Raw genomic sequence first — 19334 nt, 5'->3', positions numbered from 1 at the left:
AGATGGCAACAGTTGGCAGGAACTCTCCAGTACTGATGTTGGTAGTTCTTGTGTTCGTAAGTCAGAGGAAACTGAACAGGTAACTTATGCTCTGATGTCTCGTAGTGTTCGGGACAAAGAACCTCCAGTAGATGAGGATGTTCTTTCCACGGGGACCTTTTGGAAAGCCAGGCAGGTGGCAGGTGATTACTTGCAGAAGGAGGTGGTTTCTCCAGGCTTTGTGGTTCCGGATTCAGAGGGGGTGGTTGACAGGTTTCAAAAGGCCTTGCGTGGTCTTCAGCACGTTTCCAGGACTTGTTTTCGCACCGTAACAGGTGTTGATCCTTGTGAGCAGTGTGATGCCTCTTTGACTCAGAAGCAGAATGGTTCATTGATCTGGTTGATGGACACCAGATTGGACGGGAGCTTCCTGATGAGGCAGTTGAGCTCATGGTTGCAGATGACTCTTTGGGAGGCAAGATTGCGTTTCCTGTGGTTTCTGCAACATGCGAAGGATCATGGACTCTTGTACACAGGAGGGGGATTGTTGGATGGAGTCCGACTCCACGGTTGGAGTGACTCAGTTTGGAGAGGAGATCCGGACACGAGGAGATCTACTTCAGGCCTAGGAGCAGTTTTGTGGAGTAGTAAGAAGCAGTCATCTTTTGCCTTGTCGAGCACAGAGGCAGAGTACCGGGCCGCTTGTGATGATGCTTGTAAGGTGGTGAGGATGCAAAGGTTGCATGGCAAGTTTGGGCTTCCACTGGAGGAACCCATGGTCATCCAGAGGCACTTTGTTCGTGAACAGATCGTTGCTGATGACATCTTGCTAGAGTTCTGTTCGACGGAGGACAGTACGGTGGACCTCTTCACGAAGTCGCTCTCTCAGGATTTGCTCAGGCGGCACCCCAGCTCCCAGTGGTTGGTTCTACAGCCAGGAGCTGAGAGGGGGTGTTAGAAGTCATCTCCTGTCTAGTTTTATACACCAAGGCCTTTGTTGTGGGTGTGCCCGCCCTTATGAGGTGTTTTATCATTTTTCCCCACTCTCCGCATTTTTTTCCTATTTTTCCCATTTTTTCTATGGCTTGGGAGGCAGCCAAAGGTTGGCAGGAGCACTGAGTGGCTGGCCGACTGACCCATCAACACACAAGTGACTGGCCGACTGCCCAACAGCAGTCGTGGACCTCTGTACTGCTGGCCGACTGGATGTATGCAGTCGTGGGCCTCATTTATTGCTGGCCGACTGATGATGTAGTCATGGAGTGCCTTTGTCAGCAGGCCGACTGCTCATATGGGGACATATAAATAGGCCCCCAACCCCCATACCATTTGTGTATCATACCCGGGATCTTCTTGTGTATATACAGCAGAGTTACACGCCTACATCTCTCTCTCTCTTGTGCTGTATTTTTTCTGCATGCGTTTTGCTCTTGTGTTCCCAGATCTGGTCATCATCTCCGCTGCATATTCTGACAAAAACAACCATGTAGGCTGTGACGTGCTGCTCTAAATAATGGTTTCAAACCCAAGTGTAAGAACGCTCCCCGAAGTCGAATGTCATGTATCCAACCTGGAGAAGGTATGAAAAACCTCATCACCAACCAAGATCAAATCCTGGAGATAATTGATCATGGGAGAAGCAAACTCCTCCTCACTGGAACCCTCAAAAGAAAAAGAGTCAATCTGCTCAAACTCTGTACCAAGAGTAGCCAAATGCTATACAAAAGCATCCTCTAAAAAGATCGGCATCGCAAGATGTAAAGACATTGTAGAAAAGATGGGGTCCATCTCCTCAAACTCCGTACCATGAGTTGCCCAATGCTATACATAAGTAAACGCCACTAAGGTGGGCATCGCAAGATGAAAGGACTCCACATCCCCCTCTGAAAAAAGAAGTCGTCGAACTGGTACAAGCCCAACGTGATTCTGATCCAAATCCAAAAAACTCTGGAAGTACCACTGTGCCCCAAGCACAGTTAGCAACCACAGATCATGTAAGGCATAGAATCTGGCGAGGCAACACAGATGCAGAGAGATGGAATCTTGACTGCTTGTGTGAGGGCTGAGGCGACGGTGGGGTGGGATTCCATCTCTCTCCCGATGGCACCACCAATCACCGGGAGAAGAGGAAGGTATTCCTTCCTAAGGCTTGGAAAGAAGACTGTCACAGGAAAGCCTGAAACTCCAGCTAATGGGTTGGATGCCGGGTTGAAGCTGTGCTGCCACCGTGCAAAGAAGGCTTGGGCCGTACGCAGTGCAACGGGGCTCAGCTGCATGACAAGATCAGACGCCACTGGTGAGTCAACTCAACCTGGTAGTAGCCGCGCTCCAAAGGATGAATATCTACGATCTTTGTTGGCGTGCCTAGGAGGCTAGCCTGAAGATCATCTCTGAGTTGGCCACGCGCGGGGCGGCTACCGACAATCTTGCATACCAGAGTGGAGGCCTCTAGGGATGCGACAGTCGTATAGCGAGAAGCTGTAGGTCCGCTTCGAAAAACGAAAGGCAGGTAACGATGGCTTCGATCGAGGGAGACGGAGCGGCTGCCATGGAGTCCTCTTGGGGGCGAAGACCAGAAGAGACCGAAACTTGCCGAGAAAATGAAGAAATGCCCAAAACTTGAGGGTGTTGTTGGAGGAACAAGGATAGGCTAGAGATGACGACGAAGAAAGGAAAGGAAGGGACGGAGGGCGTAGAAAGGGAAAAAAAAAAAAGAAGAAAAAGAAAAAGAAAAAGAAAGAAAGAAGAAAAAAAAAAAGAAAAGAAAAAAAAGAAAAAAGAAAAAGAAAAGAAAAAAAGAAAAAAGAAAAAGAAAAGAAAAGAAAAAAGAAAAAAGAATAAGAAATGAAAAGAAAAGAAAAAAGAAAAAAAAAAGGCGGCGAACGATAGGCGCAGAAAGTAGGGGGGGCTGCGGTGAATGGAGGGGGGGGGGGGGGGTGGCTGTAGGTGAGCACTGGCATAAAACGGGGAGACCCGCGGGGCGGGGGGGGGGGGGGAGCGGGGCAGCAGTCGGGCAGTCAGGGAGGGCAGGGGCGGATAAGAAGGGGGGGGGGGGGGCACAGGCGGGCATGGCTGGGGAGGGGCATAGACGCAAACAGGAGGGGAAGAGGGGGCGTAGGAGGTGAAGGGCAAGAGAGGGGGCTGGCGAAAGAGGGGAAGAGGGGGCAAGCGACTAGGGCAGGGGGGCGTCGGCAACGATGCAGAGCAGGAGGGGGGGGGGGAGCGCAGCTCGCTTACGATGTTAGATCCATATGATTCTATGCTATCAAGTGGATTCTTGTGAGTAGAGATGTTATATTTGTGGAAGATACAATTCAATCCTTGCTTTCATGTAAAAAACAGCCAAATGTATGTTCGCAGGACATATTCGACACTCTCCTTCCATTGTTCAATGCAAGACACATTGATATAGAGCATTTGGGTAATCCAAGGAATGCTGAAAATCAACCCACACAGGTTACAGATCAGCATGTTTTTCAGTCCATAGATCAGCCTATTAATGAGGCAAATGTGGATGATGCAGTTGATGAGGAAAGAAGGGAAATTGTGGAGTCTAAAAGTATACCAAAATGGATGGTGCAATGTAACATGCAGCGGAATTATGCGTAATAAATGCTATAAAATATGGTAAAAATACTGGATGATATTCCAAGGCTTCTGCAATGGTTTAGGTGGTCTATGTGCATATGGGATAAATGATTGCAATATGCGACCATGATCTGATGCAAACCCTAAGGCTTCTACTGACTCTATATGCATGAATGATTCTCTCCAAGTGGGTTAAGGGACTTGACTAATTGACCGACTCTCTAAGGCTGAGGAATGGCCTACGTAACTCGTGCTTGACATATCTTGGACTGACGATTACAATGGGGTCACGACGTACGACAAATATCAAATCCTAAAGGGTTCTATTGCTGTACAGTATTGCACTGATGATGAGCCATCTTGTCACCATGCACTACAGTGCAGAGTGCATGTGACATTCCCTCCTGCTTAGCTTGGCGGTAGGTTCATGACTTCCAAGTAATCCGTCAATAACTGGGGGTACTTTATTAGATATCATCCCCTTCTTACTGGCTTCCTGTTTGGTGTCCTATTTTAGCCTCTAGGGCTGACCATGTTAGCTAGAGGGGCTGGTCACCCCACATATGTTATCCCATATTATTCCCCATTTTATGGAGTCTTGGGTATTTTTCCCAGTCGTGGAGGATTTATTCCCTAGTCGGCTGCCTCCATATGGGCATATATATAGTTGGCTTGCCTGCCTTATTCTTCACTGCTTGCTTAGCATTGTTTGCTGTAGTCCCTCACATATGAGGTTTTCTCCCCTCTTGCTTGGGACATGTATTCCTTTTGATGATGATATTTAGAGCAGGTTCTCACCTGTGTTTCCTCTCTCTCTCTCTCTCGGTTTCTATGATTTCCCGGATGATCAGGGCCAAGGCCTCCGTACCACATGATATTATCCGTGCAGAGATGGCTGCCCCCCCATTGGTAGTAGAGGCACTCACTCGATCAGTCTCCTTTATACATAGCACTTCGGCTCTCCCTAGAGACAGATATGCTCGCTTAGCCCTGGAGTCTTCACGACAGTTGGCATCACAGGGAGACGGATCATGTTGGTATGCACAGATGACAGCTTGGTTCCAACTGCATGGCTTTAGTATGGACAGGCTACCTCCATTTCAGTACTCCCTGGATGCACCCTCCCTCTCTCTCACACGGGCAGAGATTACCAGACTTATTAGGCAGGACTTGACTCAGCTGGACACTAGGAGGACATGGATACAACCGACACACGAGCTTGGTACGAAGATGGCTTTCTATAGAGATCATCTTCTCCAGCTCACGGAGGATGGGTTTGTGATTAGACCCAGCTACATGGATACTCATCTTTCTCATGGGGTACGGTGTGCTATTGGTCAGATGCGCACATCCTCACACCAGCTAGAGATTGAGACTGGCAGATTCAGAGGAGTACCAGCTGAGGCCAGGATTTGTCAGCTGTGCCAGATGGAGCCAGAGACAGAGTTACATTACATATGTCACTGTCCAGTATATTATGAGATACGAGGCCGTTTTCACTGCCTGTTCAGAGAGGGCTTTGGACCACTTTCTAGAGTCATGAGATACCAGGATCAGAGATGCCTCGGATTGTACTTGTTGGAGCTGCGTAGACATAGAGAGGGTCTCCCAGAGTACAGCCGCACCAGAGGTACACTGATTGATCGGGCTATAGAGCTGGGGCGGTCCAGGCGCCCCAAGATGAGAGGCCCATCTCGACGCCGGCGGAGACTACAACAGAGGATCAGGACCATACTAGCACGGCATGGGAGACGTCCAGTCAGAGTACTCACCATGGAGGACATTGAGGATATCCGCCATCGACCGATGAGAGACATCTTTGGATAGTGATGTGTATGATGCTTACCTTTGTTGCTGGAGTTTTCTTCCCAGATGTTCTCCATTAGGAGCTCCTAGTACCGTACTTTTCCTCATAGTTGTTTCAGTTTCAGTTAGTTGTTTAGTTGTTTTTAGCTTTCCTTACACAGACATTGTATCAGATCCACCAATTGTTGTAACCTTTTTGGTCTCATAGGTCATTTTGGCCTTTTGAAGACGTTAATATATCATTTCATTTCATTTCATTTCTCTCTCTCTCTCTCTCTCTCTCTCTCTCTCTCCTATGTTTCCACTTTCCCTTCTTCCGCTGCACATTCTATCATGGTATCAAGGCATCGGTGATCTTCAGTGTTGGATGCTCCCTCCTCTCCCTCTTGCGTTTTTGCGTTTTCAGCAAGGTGGACAGATCTGCGTTTTTTTCTCAGCATTGCTGCTGGTCGCCTGCCTCTTCCAGGCGTTTCTTCTTAGCAGCCCGTGGTCATCCACAGCCGGTTTGACATCCTGAGACTTTCTTCACACCTGTTTTTTGCACTGTTTTTAGGGCAGCAGCACCTAGTGTTTTTTGGACCCAGTGGGATGCTTTGGACCCCATTATGCAACGAGTGGAGTATTCCGGCCTTCCATGCCAATGCTGTATTTGCAGACAGACGGGTCATCTGGCCAAAGCTTGCCCTCGACGTCAAACTAGGCGACCGCCCCCGGTGGTCCCCCCCCCCCCAACTTCCTGCTCAGATCCTCACCAAGGGGGCGAGGGAGGAGCAAGTTCCCAAGCCGCGAAGCACCATGGATGACCCATCAGCCGGAGAGTAGCGGACGTTAGCCCCCGCCCCGGTCGTTGGCCGAGCACCAGAGCTGAGCGTCGTTGCCGTGCGCACTAGGCTAGCAGCATGCAGGGGGGGTTCGGTTCTCTTTCCAACGAACAGCCCTCTTTCCCCTTGAGCGCAGCCCTCAAGACAGAGTGGGATCCAGAGTTGGTGGCCGCTACCGTTCAGGATCAGGCAGTTGAGCTATCGCATCATATGTAGGATCTCCGCATCACCGACGTTCTTACTCATCTATGGCCTTTGACCAGGATGGAGCTGGTAGATCAACCCACAGAGACCAAGGAGGGGAGCTGGTCACCTCCAGCTTGGAGGTGCTACTTTTTGTGTTCATGCATACCTCTCGTAGTACCTCTCCCCCCTTCTTACAGATACCTCCATTGTGATGATCGATGGAGCACAGAGTATGCATACTCTCGCGGGCATAATTCACGCCCACTTGGCGCAACCCCGCACCAAGATAGATTGTGACTATTCCTCGTCTAAGCCCGCACCCAAGACTCTTCGAGTGGAGGGCAGTTCCAATAGTTCCACCTCACACAGAGATTGATATGAGGATTGTCTCATGGAACATTCAGGGCTTAGGGGGGCCTCAATGCTTTCAGAGACGAGGCATCCTTAGAGGAGAGGTGCATCGAGCTATGGTGGGGGGACCTATCGACATTCTTTTCCTCCAGGAGCACCATCTTACTGAGGGGCGTACCCGCCGCTGCAGGAAGATTCTACCAAGCAGGAGTCATACTTTTTGGTCTCCATCCTTCGGCCCTTCAGGGACGCAAGAAGGAGTGTATCTCTAAGTGTCTCTCTCTGTCAGTGAGCAGCTTCTGCCATCTGTGAGGGGATCAAGAGTCATAGTTCCAAGACGTGCTCAATGGGTTACCATTCTGATTGGAGAGGATAGCGTTGGCTTCCTCAACATTTATGCCCCGAATGCTGAGTAGTTTTCTCTCCGCCCAGGAGACCGGACTTCAGGGATTGCGCCTTCCCCTCCGCACGCAGGAGGAGCTACTAGACTCAAGAGTTTGCAGACGACACAGCAACCTATGTGAGGATTACTATTATTACTTAGTATTTCATCCACTATCTGTGTATTTAAGACTGAAACTGAAAGTAGACTTGAACACAGATGTTTGATTGATTGATTGAAATTGTGATACAACAGGCTCCTTATATAGGAGTTCAAGAGACACGAATGAAAAGACACATCCCATGACCAATAGTCATGACTCTAGGCGAAGAGACACATCCTTTGGACGAATAGCTGCAACCATTGGAGGAAGAGTTGCAACCCTAGAGCGAAGGGGTGTGACCAGTCGTCGAAGGAGTGTGGCTCTTGATGAAGAGGCATGTCTCTAGAGTGAATAGTCGTGACCATCCAAGTGTAGGGGTCCTCTGTAATCATGTCACTTCAGTATCTGTAATCATAAGGAGACTGTATAATGAACTAAGTCACAATCGTGACATTCCCTCCCATTTAAAATAAAACCCTTGTGATTAAATGAGAGTCGGTCGTCTGCCAAAGAATTCTTGGAGGAGTTGAGGATATTGTTGCATTTCTTCATCTGTCTGCCAAGTAAAATCTGACTCATCCAAGTCCATCCACTTAACAAGAAATTCTGTAGTAATCTTCTTTCTTGTTTCTTTCTGACGAACATCAAGAATCTTCTCAGGAACGTAAAAAGATAACTCCGGGATAGATGAATCTCCTTGTATGTATTCCTTGAGCCAAGAGATGTGAAATGTCGGATGAATTTTTCCCCAAGATGGTGGAAGATCCAACTTATAACTGACAACTGAAATCTTCTTTATAACTTTAAATGGACCATAGAAACACGGTCGCAACTTCGGAAAGACTGACTTTACTGTCTTATATCGATGCGGTGCAACATAAAGCAAAACCAAGTCACCTTCTTGAAACTCAGTATGCCTTCTGTGCTTATTTGCATACTTCTGATACTTCTGCTGAACATGAATCAGTCTGTCTCGAACTTGTACAAGAATATCTTGCATTTCTTGAATCAACTGATCTGCTAATGCCACCTTGTGTTGAAGAACAAAGTTTGTAGGCACAAGCGGAGTGTGACCATATGCTGCTTGAAAAGGAGTCATTCCAGTGTGACTGAATGTGGAGAATTATTATAAGCAAACTCCACAAGAGGCAAATATTCTTCCCAAGAAGCTAATCTTGTCTGAATATAATGCCTAAGCATTTCTTCCAAAATTTGATTTACTCTTTCTGTCTGTCCATCTGTCTGAGGATGATAAGCAGAACTGAACAAGAGATTTGTACCAAGAGATTTGAATAAGGAAGTCCAAAAATGTCCAGTAAACTTTGGATCTCTGTCAGAAACAATAGATCTTGGCAATCCATGGATTCTGAAATATGCTGTACGAACAACGCTGCAAGATCTGGAGCAGAAACAGTCTTCTTGCAAGGAATAAAATGTGCCAGTTTGGAAAACCGATCAACCACTACTAAAATTTGAGCATTGCCTTTCTGCGAACGCGGCAAAGTAGTGATGAAATCCATGCTTATACTTTCCCATCTTTCCTGAGGAACTGGCAAAGGCTAAAGCAATCCTTGAGGAAGTTGTCGTGAAGCTTTCATAATTTGACAAGAGTGACAAGCTTTAACAAACTTAATAACATCCTGTTGCATCTGAGGCCAAAAGTATGTTGCTAATAACAGACGATATGTCTTGTTAATTCCAGGATGAGCTGCAAAGGGTACTTCATGATGCTCTTGAATAAGGAGTTTCCGCAAAGATGCATTGTGAGGAACACAAATGCGATCTAAGTAATAAAGTAAATCATCTGTAATTGTATATGCGGCAAACATATTCATTTCTGCAACAGTAGGATGAAGAGATTTGAGAGCTCGAAAGACATCTCCAAAGTCTCTATCTGTCAAATACTCATGCTTAAAACATGCTGGAATCTCCATCTGCACATTTGAGATAGCAAAGTTCGTAGCTCGAGGCATGCGGCTCAAAGCATCTGCTACCACATTCTGTAATCCAAGAACATAGAGTATTGCCATGTGAAAATTCGCCAAAAATTCAACCCATCGTCCTTGACGAGGATTCATCACTGGCTGAGTAAAGATATAGGTCAAAGACTGATGATCTGTCTTAACCACTGAATCTGCACCAAGAAGATAATGCTTCCACGTTCTATAAGCATGTACAATTGCCAAAAATTCCTTGTCATAAACGGGATATCGCATTTGAATAGCCGAAAATTTATGACTATCAAAAGCAATAACACGATCATTCTGCATAAGAACGCCTCCAGATGCTCTATCCGAAGCATCAGTCATGACGTCAAATGGCTGAGTTGGATCCGCAATAGCCAAAACAGACGTAGTTGTCAACGCATGCTTAAGATCATTAAAGGACTTTTCAGCTTCAAGTGACCATTGCAATTTATCTAACTTTGTAAGGGCCGTCAAAGGAGCAGCAATACCTGAGAACTTGTGAACCTTGGTGTGGTAAAAATTTGCTAATCCCAAGAAAGATCGCACGTCTGAAATTGTAAGTGGCAAAGGCCAATCAACAATGACCTTTATCTTCTTAGGATCAACTGCAATACCATGTCCAGAGATGATATGTCCAAGATATTCCACATGATCTTTGAAAAACTGACTCTTCTTCTTGTTGATGTACAAGACATTCGTACGGAGTACGTCGAAGACAATCTGCAAATGCTGCTTGTGATCTGCTAAAGTCTTACTGAAGACCAAAATGTCATCCAGATAAACGATGACAAACTTATCCAAGTAAGGACCAAAGATGTCATTCATCAAAGTCATGAAAGTAGCTGGGGCATTGGTTAACCCAAAAGGAATGACCAAAAATTCATAATGTCCATACTTTGTTCTGAAAGCTGTCTTATACTCATCTCCAATTCGAATCCTGATTTGATGATAGCCTGACTTCAGATCAATTTTCGAAAATACCTTTGCACCAAGCAACTGATCAAAGAGCTCATCGATGCGAGGCAAGGGAAACTTATTCTTGATTGTCTGCTTATTAAGGGCACGATAATCAATGCAAAGTCGCATAGATCCATCCTTCTTCTTGACCAATAAAACTGGAGCACCAAAAGGACTTTTTGCTTGGACGTATATGACCTTTATCTAACAACTCTGCCAATTGTCTCTGAATTTCTTGAGATTCTGAATAAGAAACTCGATAAGGAGCTCGAACTGGCGGTGGTTGTCCAGGAATTAGATCAATCATATGATCTACAGAACGTCGAGGAGGCAATGTCGTTGGCAGCTCGTCAGGAAATAAATCCTTATAAGGTTGAAAGAAGGGCTGTTGTAAATAAGAAATATCTGATGGCGAGGATTCCGATTGGTCAACTGTATTATCTTCTGCTTCTCGCAACATAACTAAGGCAGAAGTGCTGTCGCGTTTACGCACTAAGCGTTTGACTTGCATAGCAGAAACCACAACAGTAATCGGCTTAGAATTAAACAGACCTCGTAATTCCATTTCTTGATGATTATGATAAAGTCGAATGGAATGATCTCGAAAGCTGATCAAAGGATCATACTCATATAACCAAGACTGTCCAAGGATCATGTCATAGTGTGACAAAGGCATAATAGAGAAATTCAGCTGATCCTGATAGTCCTGAATCTGAAAATGCAACTGCTGAATCCGTTTGCTGCAATGCAAGAAAGAACCATCTGCAAGTTCCACTTGGAAAACTTCCGCACTCTGCTGAGTAGGTAATCGCAACTTGCTGACGAGAGTAGTTCCCACAAAATTAGTCGAGCATCCACTATCAACAAGAACATTGATAGAATGCTGGCCAATAAATCCCAATAAGCTCAAAACTTGATTAGAAAGGTTAACAAGCACTGAAGTATGGTTGTGGGCATTCAGCATTAAAGCACTGACAACTTTAGAAACTCGCACTGCATGAACCACCTGCTTGCCTTTTTCTGGCGCAGAAGGATGATGATGTCCATATTCACCTTCTAGGAAACATTCCATGTTGGAATTCTGGCGAGAATTACGCTTTGGGCACTCATACCACATGTGTGGTCCATTGCAAATTGTGCAAAGACCTGAAGGGTTGGCTTGAGAGGTTGAAGGTGCCGATGTAGAGGCTTGCTGACCTGCTGAGGTATCGTGGCGAAAATTGCGGCGATTGTTGAGTCGGCGATCTTGCCAGTTGCGTCCTCGATTCCGATTGTTGTTGTTGGAAGAGGATCCTGTTTGTGAGGCTGCTGCCTGACCTGAAAATCTAGGCCGAAAGGACTGTTGCCGAGTAGATTGCTGACCAGAGGATTGGGAATATTGAGACGCAGGTTGAGATAAATTTCCTCTGCGATTGGGCTGGGAGAAACGAGCACTGTTTGAGGACCGATTGCCAAAGAAGGATGTCCTGGGTTGTCGTCGTAAATCTCCAAGGCGCTCTACATAGGCAATAGCAGCATCTATGGTGAGAGGGTTAAACTTCTGCACATCTTCCTGTAAGTGGGGTTCAAGCCCATCGATGAAGCTGTGTAGCTTGTCAGCGGGGCTGAGGCTCTCAATTTCCAGAGTTAAACGTTGGAACTCTGTGATATATGCGGCTGAGGATCCTGTTTGCCTCAGGCAGCGGAGAGCAGACCGGGCATGGTAGTCCGCACTGGCAGGTTCAAAGGCCTTGCGGAGGGCGCGCCGGAATTTATCCCAAGTAGGAGTGTGCTTACCATCTGCAACACGTCGTTGCCACCATAGAAGTGCTGTATCCTTGAGTAGGGAACTGGCTAGAGCAACCTTCTTGCTTTCGACCAAATCGGTATTGGTCAAATATACCTCCATTTTGAATATCCATTGGTCAAGCATGCGCTTGTCGCGGCGACCATTATAAGGGGCAGGCAGTTTGACATCGAGTTTCTTTTTTTGTGCAACAGTTAATATTTTATAAAGAAGTTGGAGTTCTGCATTGTTTACCTCAGCAGTTGGATCTGGTTCATCTTCATTTTCTGCTACCGAAGTCTCTGAAGAAGATGGTTGTGGATCACTGGCTGGTGTGCGCGCTGGATGGGGCCGCTGCAACTGGTCGAGTCGTCTGCTGATGGTAGAGAGACTTGTCGAAAAAGTCTGCTGAAGTGTCTCCATCTGCTCGCGTAATAATGTAATGGCCTGCATTTGCTCGTCTTGTTGCTGGCCCTCTTCCTCTGAGATAGATGGCATGTTGGATCTGCTAGAGGGAGTAGCGCGGAGAAGCTGGTGAAATATGTGGTACTGCTGGAGGAGAGAGTGACAGTGAATCGTCTCCCAATTCTGCTAAGAAATCGGAGCCTAACTCCGAAGGCTCGAAGTCTTCCACCTCGTCGAGAGGAGGTGTCTCTGCAGGGGTTAAGGGAGTGTAATCGGGCACAATGAGCTCGTTGTATACTCGAACCAAGGGCTGGAGCGAGATGATCCGGTTCACTGCATCCACACGGCACTCGTCCAGGAAATATGCAAGATGTGGGTACCGTCCCAAAATAAACTCGTAATGAGCAAGATGGTGTGCTGGACACGTCAAGTAAATATGCCAGATCACCCACGCCTGGAATTGAGTGGCGTGGCGGTGACTGACGTATAATAAAAAGTCCAAGGGACCTGGTACATGAACTGGAGCCGGAACAGGTTCTGCAACAGGTTCGGGTAATGGGGCGGGCTCCGGTGTGGGTGTCTCGCGAGGATTTTCGGGCAATATGGCCTCCGGGACCTCGTCTATGTACGAGATGTAAGGCACGGGCTGATTGCTGTTGGGTTCCATTGGACACCTGGTTGAGAATGGAAATGCGTGCCAGAGTGGATAGAAGTCCCTGGCGTGGTAGAGTGGAAGAGGAGCGCACCTTCTCTCGAACGGCGTCGGAGTGAAACGAATAGGCTGGTCGGCGGATGAAGTCGTTGCACTGGCCCCATTCGCTCTTTTATATTATTTTTTTTATTTTTTTTAAAATGCGTTGGTCGGCTGGTTTCCTTGCGCTGGTCGCTGGCGGCGGGTGTCCTTGCGCTGGCGGCCGTTGGGTGCTGGCCGCTTTACGTAGCTGGTTGAGCCACGTGTAATAAGGCTTAATTGTAAGCCTTTAGTTATAAGGTGTTATTATTATTTTTATGTGTAAAGGTGACGGGCACGTCGCCTGTGAATCGATGCGCCGCTTCGAAGAGCCTCGCCGACTGGATTGCGCCGAGTTGAAGGGCACCGGCAGCGACTAATCGAAGAGAAGGTGCTCGTCGACGGTGAGGGCTCCAGGCCGACAACTGGCAGCCACTCTTAGCAATCAAGAGGCACGCTGGCAGCAAACAAGGCGAAGAGAGGGGGGGCTTCCAAATTCAGCAGCGAAGGGGTGCCATGCGAAGAGGTGCCATCTCTTGGTGCCATCGTTCGTGTGAAGGGGTGCGAACCCATACACGAAAGGGCACAACCCATACACGAAAGGGCACAACCCGATGAAGAGGCTCACGAAGGGCTACCAGCAGGAGATCGCTGCATACTCACCGGGTACGCCACACACACATCTGTGCATCTGTCTTCTATATGTGAATTAAGAAAGAAGGTTTAGGTTACCTCATACTCGTAGATGTAGGTTCCATCTTTCTTCTGCTTCCATACAACGCCGGGTAGGGGAGTAGAGCGGAGAGGGTGAGAGGCTCACAACCGTAGGCCCGGGAAAAATTTTGCTCTGATACCACTGTGAGGATTACTATTATTACTTAGTATTTCATCCACTATCTGTGTATTTAAGACTGAAACTGAAAGTAGACTTGAACACAGATGTTTGATTGATTGATTGAAATTGTGATACAACAGGCTCCTTATATAGGAGTTCAAGAGACACGAATGAAAAGACACATCCCATGACCAATAGTCATGACTCTAGGCGAAGAGACACATCCTTTGGACGAATAGCTGCAACCATTGGATGAAGAGTTGCAACCCTAGAGCGAAGGGGTGTGACCAGTCGTCGAAGGAGTGTGGCTCTTGATGAAGAGGCATGTCTCTAGAGTGAATAGTCGTGACCATCCAAGTGTAGGGGTCCTCTGTAATCATGTCACTTCAGTATCTGTAATCATAAGGAGACTGTATAATGAACTAAGTCACAATCGTGACAACCTACCTTGTTGGAGATGTTGGGAATCTCCAGAGATTCTCGGAGGCGATAGAGATTTTCTGTCGTGCATCACGAGAACAGATCAATTGGCACAAGTCGTGTGGTTTTTGGGTAGGTTCAGCACCCATCCCGACTTGGTGACCAGTTGAGGCTTTCTAGTGGATCCCGAGGGGCACTCCAGTCCGATACCGCGGTTGCCAGGTTGGCATTGATCTCTCTCCCAAGCAACAGCTTGCTCTGCTTCTTTTGAGTATTCGGAAGAAGCTTCTATACTGGAGCTCGGCGAGGCTATCCCTAGCAGCAGGCAGAGTGGTGGTGGCGAACCAAGTACTGCTTGCCACCATGTGGTACATCACCTCTTGCTTGGCCTTTTCTTGAGCTTGTATTGGCCAGGTACAACGTTTGATCCGAAACTTCTTGTGGGCCGAAGGTGATGGAAGGCCAACCAAGGCCAAGGTGGCATGGAGAGTGATCATTCAGCCACGTAGCAGAGGGGGGCTCAGTCTCATTGATCCAACTATACAAAGCTGTGTTAGAAGTCATCTCCTGTCTTTATGTTGACACCAGGGCCTTTGTTGTGGGTGTGCCTGCCCTTGTAGGTGTTTTCTCATTTTTCCTCACTCCCCGTATTTTTTTCCCATTTTTCCCTATTTTTTCTTGGCATGGGAGGCTGCCCTGTGATGGCAGTAGGACCCAGGCGCTGGCCGACTGCATCAGTATATGCTTGTGTTCACATTATGGAGCTGGCGGACTCGTCTGGACAGGTCGTGGACCTTTTATGCTGGCCCACTGCTGTGTGCAGGTCGTGGGCTCCTTTGGTGTCCAGTCGGTTGTCCTTGATGCAGGCCGACTGCATGCTTGGGGCCATATAAAATGGCCCCACAGCCCCTTGCCATTATTGTATCATATTCGGGATCTTCTTTGTGTATATAGATCAAAGTTACACCTCTCTCTCTCTCTCTCTCTCTCTCTCTCTCTCTCTCTCGTGCTGTTGTTTTCTGCATTGCGTTTGCTCGTGTTCCCAAATTTGGTCATCATCTCCGCTGCGCATTCTGACATGGTATCAGAGCCCTAGGCTCTTGATTGTTCTTGGGATTTGTGTGAGCAAGAGAGGGACTCTTGTGTTGTTGATTGGAGGACTGTACAAGACTGTTTGGGAAGAGGAGAAGCAAGAGGACGGCAGACTGATTTGCTGGACAGCCACTTGCAGGTGTAAGTTCTTCTTTGTTCCCACCCACCCACCCTTTTTCAGAGTACATCCCCGCAATGGCAGATCTGTTAGAAATGGCCGAGAGGCATGTGAAGATCCCTACACTCCCCACGTTCCCGGTGGACGGTCAGTTGGATGGGAACAACTATGGCATATGGAAGGTTATGATGGAATCTGTTCTGGAATCTTACGACCTCGCTGATTTCATCGTTGTTGGGGTTCCATGGCCGGAAGTAGAGGAAGGGGAGTTACCGTCGATCCGAAAGGACCGGGAGGCACAAGCACAGATGTGGGATCGTGTCAACGCCAAGGTCCATTCGTTTATCTTCCTCAACTGCACACCGCAGGTAATCAATCATGTAAAGCATATGACGCTGGCCAGAGGTATATGGGAGCATTTGGCTTCTCTTTACAACAAGGTATCACCCATGAAGAGGATTTCCTTGGAAGTACAGATGCGGGTTATGAGCCCTGCAAAGTCGTTGACGATGCGGGAGCATATTAACAAGCTGCAGGCTCTTCAGCAGGAAGTTCTTCAGGCTAGGAAGGAGATATCGTCAGAGGACATGGCCATAACGTTGTCGCATTTGCCCTCTCAGTACTCAGCATTTTACTCGTCTTTGATTACCAGTGGCAGGCTCAGCACCATCACATGGGAGGAGCTTGTGCCCATGGTCTTGGACCAGGAGGAACGATTCACAAACCCTCCCAGGGTGGAGGTTCGGAGGCCTTAACTGGCCAACGGTCGAAAGGCCGTAACACGGGCAAAGGAAAGGCTTCATCGGAGAAGTCTTCTGAGAAGAAGTCCATCGCTGACCGCGAGAAACTAAAGGCAGAGAGGACTTGTAATGATTGTGGCGAGAAAGGCCACTATTGGAGGCAGTGTCCCAAGCGGAAGACCGAGAAGGTGAAAGATTCCTCAGCATCAGTCATGAAGACTCCGGCTTTCGTCAACCTGGAGGTGATGGACACCGATGTTTCATTTTCTTCAGGCAGAGAGGAGGTTGGAGGATTCTCCGCAACGGATACTCGAGAATGGATTCTAGACAGTGGTGCTTCCAGGCACATGACTCCTTCCCCTTCAGATTTACAAGATCTCTACAAGTATTCTGGTCACATTCTTACTGGGGATACATCCACTATCCCGGTTCACAGTGAGGGCAGGATGGAGATAGTTCCCGATGGCAGAGGGGGGAAGCATTCCTCCCAGGTGTTGTATGTTCCGTCACTTGGTTTTCATCTATTGTCAGTGCATCAGGTTTGCAAGACTAGCGTACCGGTGGAGTTTGATGAGCAATTTGTTGCTCTCCGGGACAAAGCAATAGGCCAGGTGGTTTGGGAAGGTGGAGTGGAGAATGGAGTTTACAAGCTTTCAGCACTCTCTGTCCCAGGTCCTCAGGTTTGTGATGAGTGGCAGTCTGGTAATGGCCACTTAAGTGTGGATACGCTGCAGGTGCAGGCTTTCCGGGACCAGATGGTGGATAGCTTGCCAAGTGATGGCAGGAGTTGGCAGAAACTTTCCAGTACTGATGTTGGTGGTTCTTGTGTTCGTCAGTCAAAGGAAATTGAACAGGTAACTTATGCTCTGATGTCTCGTAGTATTCGGGACAAAGAAACTCCTGTACATGAGGATGTTCTTTCCACGGGGACCTCTCGGAAAGCCAAGCAGGTCGCAGTTGATTACTTGCAGAAGGAGGTGCATTCTCCAAGCTTTGTGGTTCCGGATTCAGAGGGGGTGGTTGACAGGTTTCAGAAGGCCTTGCGTGGTCTTTAGCAGGTTTCCAGGACTTGGCTTTGCACCGTAGCAAGTGTTGATCCTTGTGAGCAATGTGATGCCTCTTTGACTCGGAAGCAGAATGGTTCATTGATTTGGTTGATGGACACCAGATTGGACATGAGCTTCCTGATGAGGTCGTTGAGCTCATGGTTGCAGATGACTCTTTGGGAGGCAGGATTGCGTATCTTGTGGTTTCTGCGGCATGTGAAGGATCATGGACTCTTTTACATAGGAGGGGAATTGATTGATGGAGTCCGACTCCACGGTTGGAGTGACTCAATTTGGGGCGGAGATCCGGACACGACGAGATCTACTTCAGGCCCAGGAGCAATTTTATGGAGCAGTAAGAAATCTTTTGCCTTGTCGTTGACAGAGGCACAATACCAGGCTGCTTGTGAGGTGGTGCAAATGCAAAGGTTGCATTTCAGGATTGGGCTTCCACTGGAGGAACCCATGGTCATCCAGAGGCACTTTGTTCGTGAACAGATCGTTGTTGATGACATCTTGCTAGAGTTCTATTCAACGGAGGACAGTACGGTGGACCTCTTCACGAAGTCGCTATCTCAGGATTTGCTCAAGCAACACCCCAGCTCCCTGTGGTTGGTGACACAGCCAGGAGCTGAGAGGGGGTGTTAGAAGTCATCTCCTGTCTTTATGTTGACACCAGGGCCTTTGTTGTGGGTGTCCCCGCCCTTGTAGGTGTTTTCTCATTTTTCCTCACTCCCTGTATTTTTTTCCCATTTTTTCCTATTTTTTCTTGGCATGGGAGGCTACCCAGTGATGGCAGGAGGACCCAGGTGTTGTCCGACTGCATCATTATGCTTGTGTTCACATTATGGAGCTGGCCGACTGGTCTGGACAGGTCATGGACCTTTTATGCTCTCCGACTGCTATGTGCAGGTCGTGGGCTCCTTTGGTGTCCAGTCGGCTGTCCTTGACGCAGGCTGACTGCATGCTTGGGGCCATATAAAATGGCCCCACTGTCACTTGCCATTATTGTATCATATTCGGGATCTTCTTTGTGTATATAGATCAGAGTTACACGCCTCTATCTCTCTCTCTCTCTCTTGTGCTGTTGTTTTCTGCATTGCATTTGCTCTTATGTTCCCAGATTTGGTCATCATCTCCGCTGCGCATTCTGATAAGTTGTGCCCTGCTGGGCAAGTTGATTGTCACAGGACTCCTACCCGGTGGTGAGCCCTGGAAGGATTTCCTCTTGGCCCGGATTTCAGCCCGCACTCCGAGCCTTGGAGGCCCGTGGCCGCAGAGATGCGAGCCTGTGGTTTTATTCCTGCCTTTGAGGACAGATTCACAGCCAATCTACTTCCTGCTTGGGAGCATCTCAGGCCAGCCCTCATACAGATTGTTCCAGTGGCCTCTAAAGGAGCAGCTTTGGCAACCTTTGATCTGGAACCCCCTGATCCATTTACCCAGTGGCCACATGCTAGGGGCCTGACCGCACATATCTTGGGGCGTCTTGAGCATGGGACTAGCCAGGTCTCTTGGAGATTGGGTTGCACACACGCAGTTGCCTCAAGAGGAGCAGGAGAGAGGCCTAACAGGGATTCGGGGTAGAGACAGGCTTAGCGTCGACATTGACTTGGCTATTTCTCCGGAATGGCTGACTCCTACTCTAGACCCGACCCCCCCAGTGTGGCTAGGCGTGTTCACCAAACACGATATCCTCATGGCAGTCCATGGAGCAGATGAGGATAGTGGTCTACTCACTTTTTCTATTGGATTACATGGCATATTAGAGAGATCAGAGCACCCCTTGGAGGATTTCAGAGGCTACACCTTGCAGAGGGTGAGGCTGATTGGTTTTCGGGCACGGGCATGGCACGTAGATCCAGCACCGGCCAAGGTGGCCACGGAGAGATTTTGGCGGTTATGGATTTGGGAGTGCCGACCTCTCATGCGGTTGCAGTGGAACCTTGGAGAGTGGACTTGGCATGATCCCACAGATAGGGTGGAGACTCTGGATGTCCCTTTCTTTGCATATACAGCACGACTCGGCCGCAGGATCCAGAT

At 48.1% G+C, this 19334-nt stretch overlaps 2 protein-coding genes across 2 annotated transcripts in view; both read right to left on the bottom strand.

The window, feature by feature from the left end:
* Positions 1-19334, bottom strand: part of LOC147621582 (PRA1 family protein A1-like) — a 55384-nt gene that overhangs the window by 25024 nt on the left and 11026 nt on the right. The gene's annotated exons all lie outside the window — the stretch shown is intronic.
* On the bottom strand, positions 8776-12537 carry LOC147621583 (uncharacterized). Its single transcript, XM_086823735.1, has 3 exons — positions 10339-12537; positions 9885-10025; positions 8776-9788 (listed from the first exon to the last, which is right to left on the bottom strand). The coding sequence occupies exons 1-3, from the start codon at positions 12401-12403 to the stop codon at positions 8776-8778; spliced, it is 3219 nt and encodes a 1072-aa protein (XP_086679861.1). The 5' UTR covers positions 12404-12537.

The sequence above is a fragment of the Cibotium barometz genome, chromosome 30 (genome assembly GCF_041138505.1).
Source record: "Cibotium barometz isolate CiBa-2024 chromosome 30, ASM4113850v1, whole genome shotgun sequence".
Classification (NCBI taxonomy): domain Eukaryota; kingdom Viridiplantae; phylum Streptophyta; class Polypodiopsida; order Cyatheales; family Cibotiaceae; genus Cibotium; species Cibotium barometz.
This window is presented reverse-complemented; position numbering and strand designations above follow the sequence as displayed.

Coding starts and splice junctions, on each gene's coding strand:
- LOC147621583 (XM_086823735.1), bottom strand. CDS start 12,403: ATGCCATCTATCTCAGAGGAAGAGGGCCAGCAACAAGACGAGCAAATG. Junction 10,026..10,338: donor GGCAGAGTTGTTAGATAAAG/GTCATATACGTC, acceptor CCAATGCCCCAG/CTACTTTCATGACTTTGATG. Junction 9,789..9,884: donor GATTGTCTTCGACGTACTCC/GTACGAATGTCT, acceptor ATGGTATTGCAG/TTGATCCTAAGAAGATAAAG.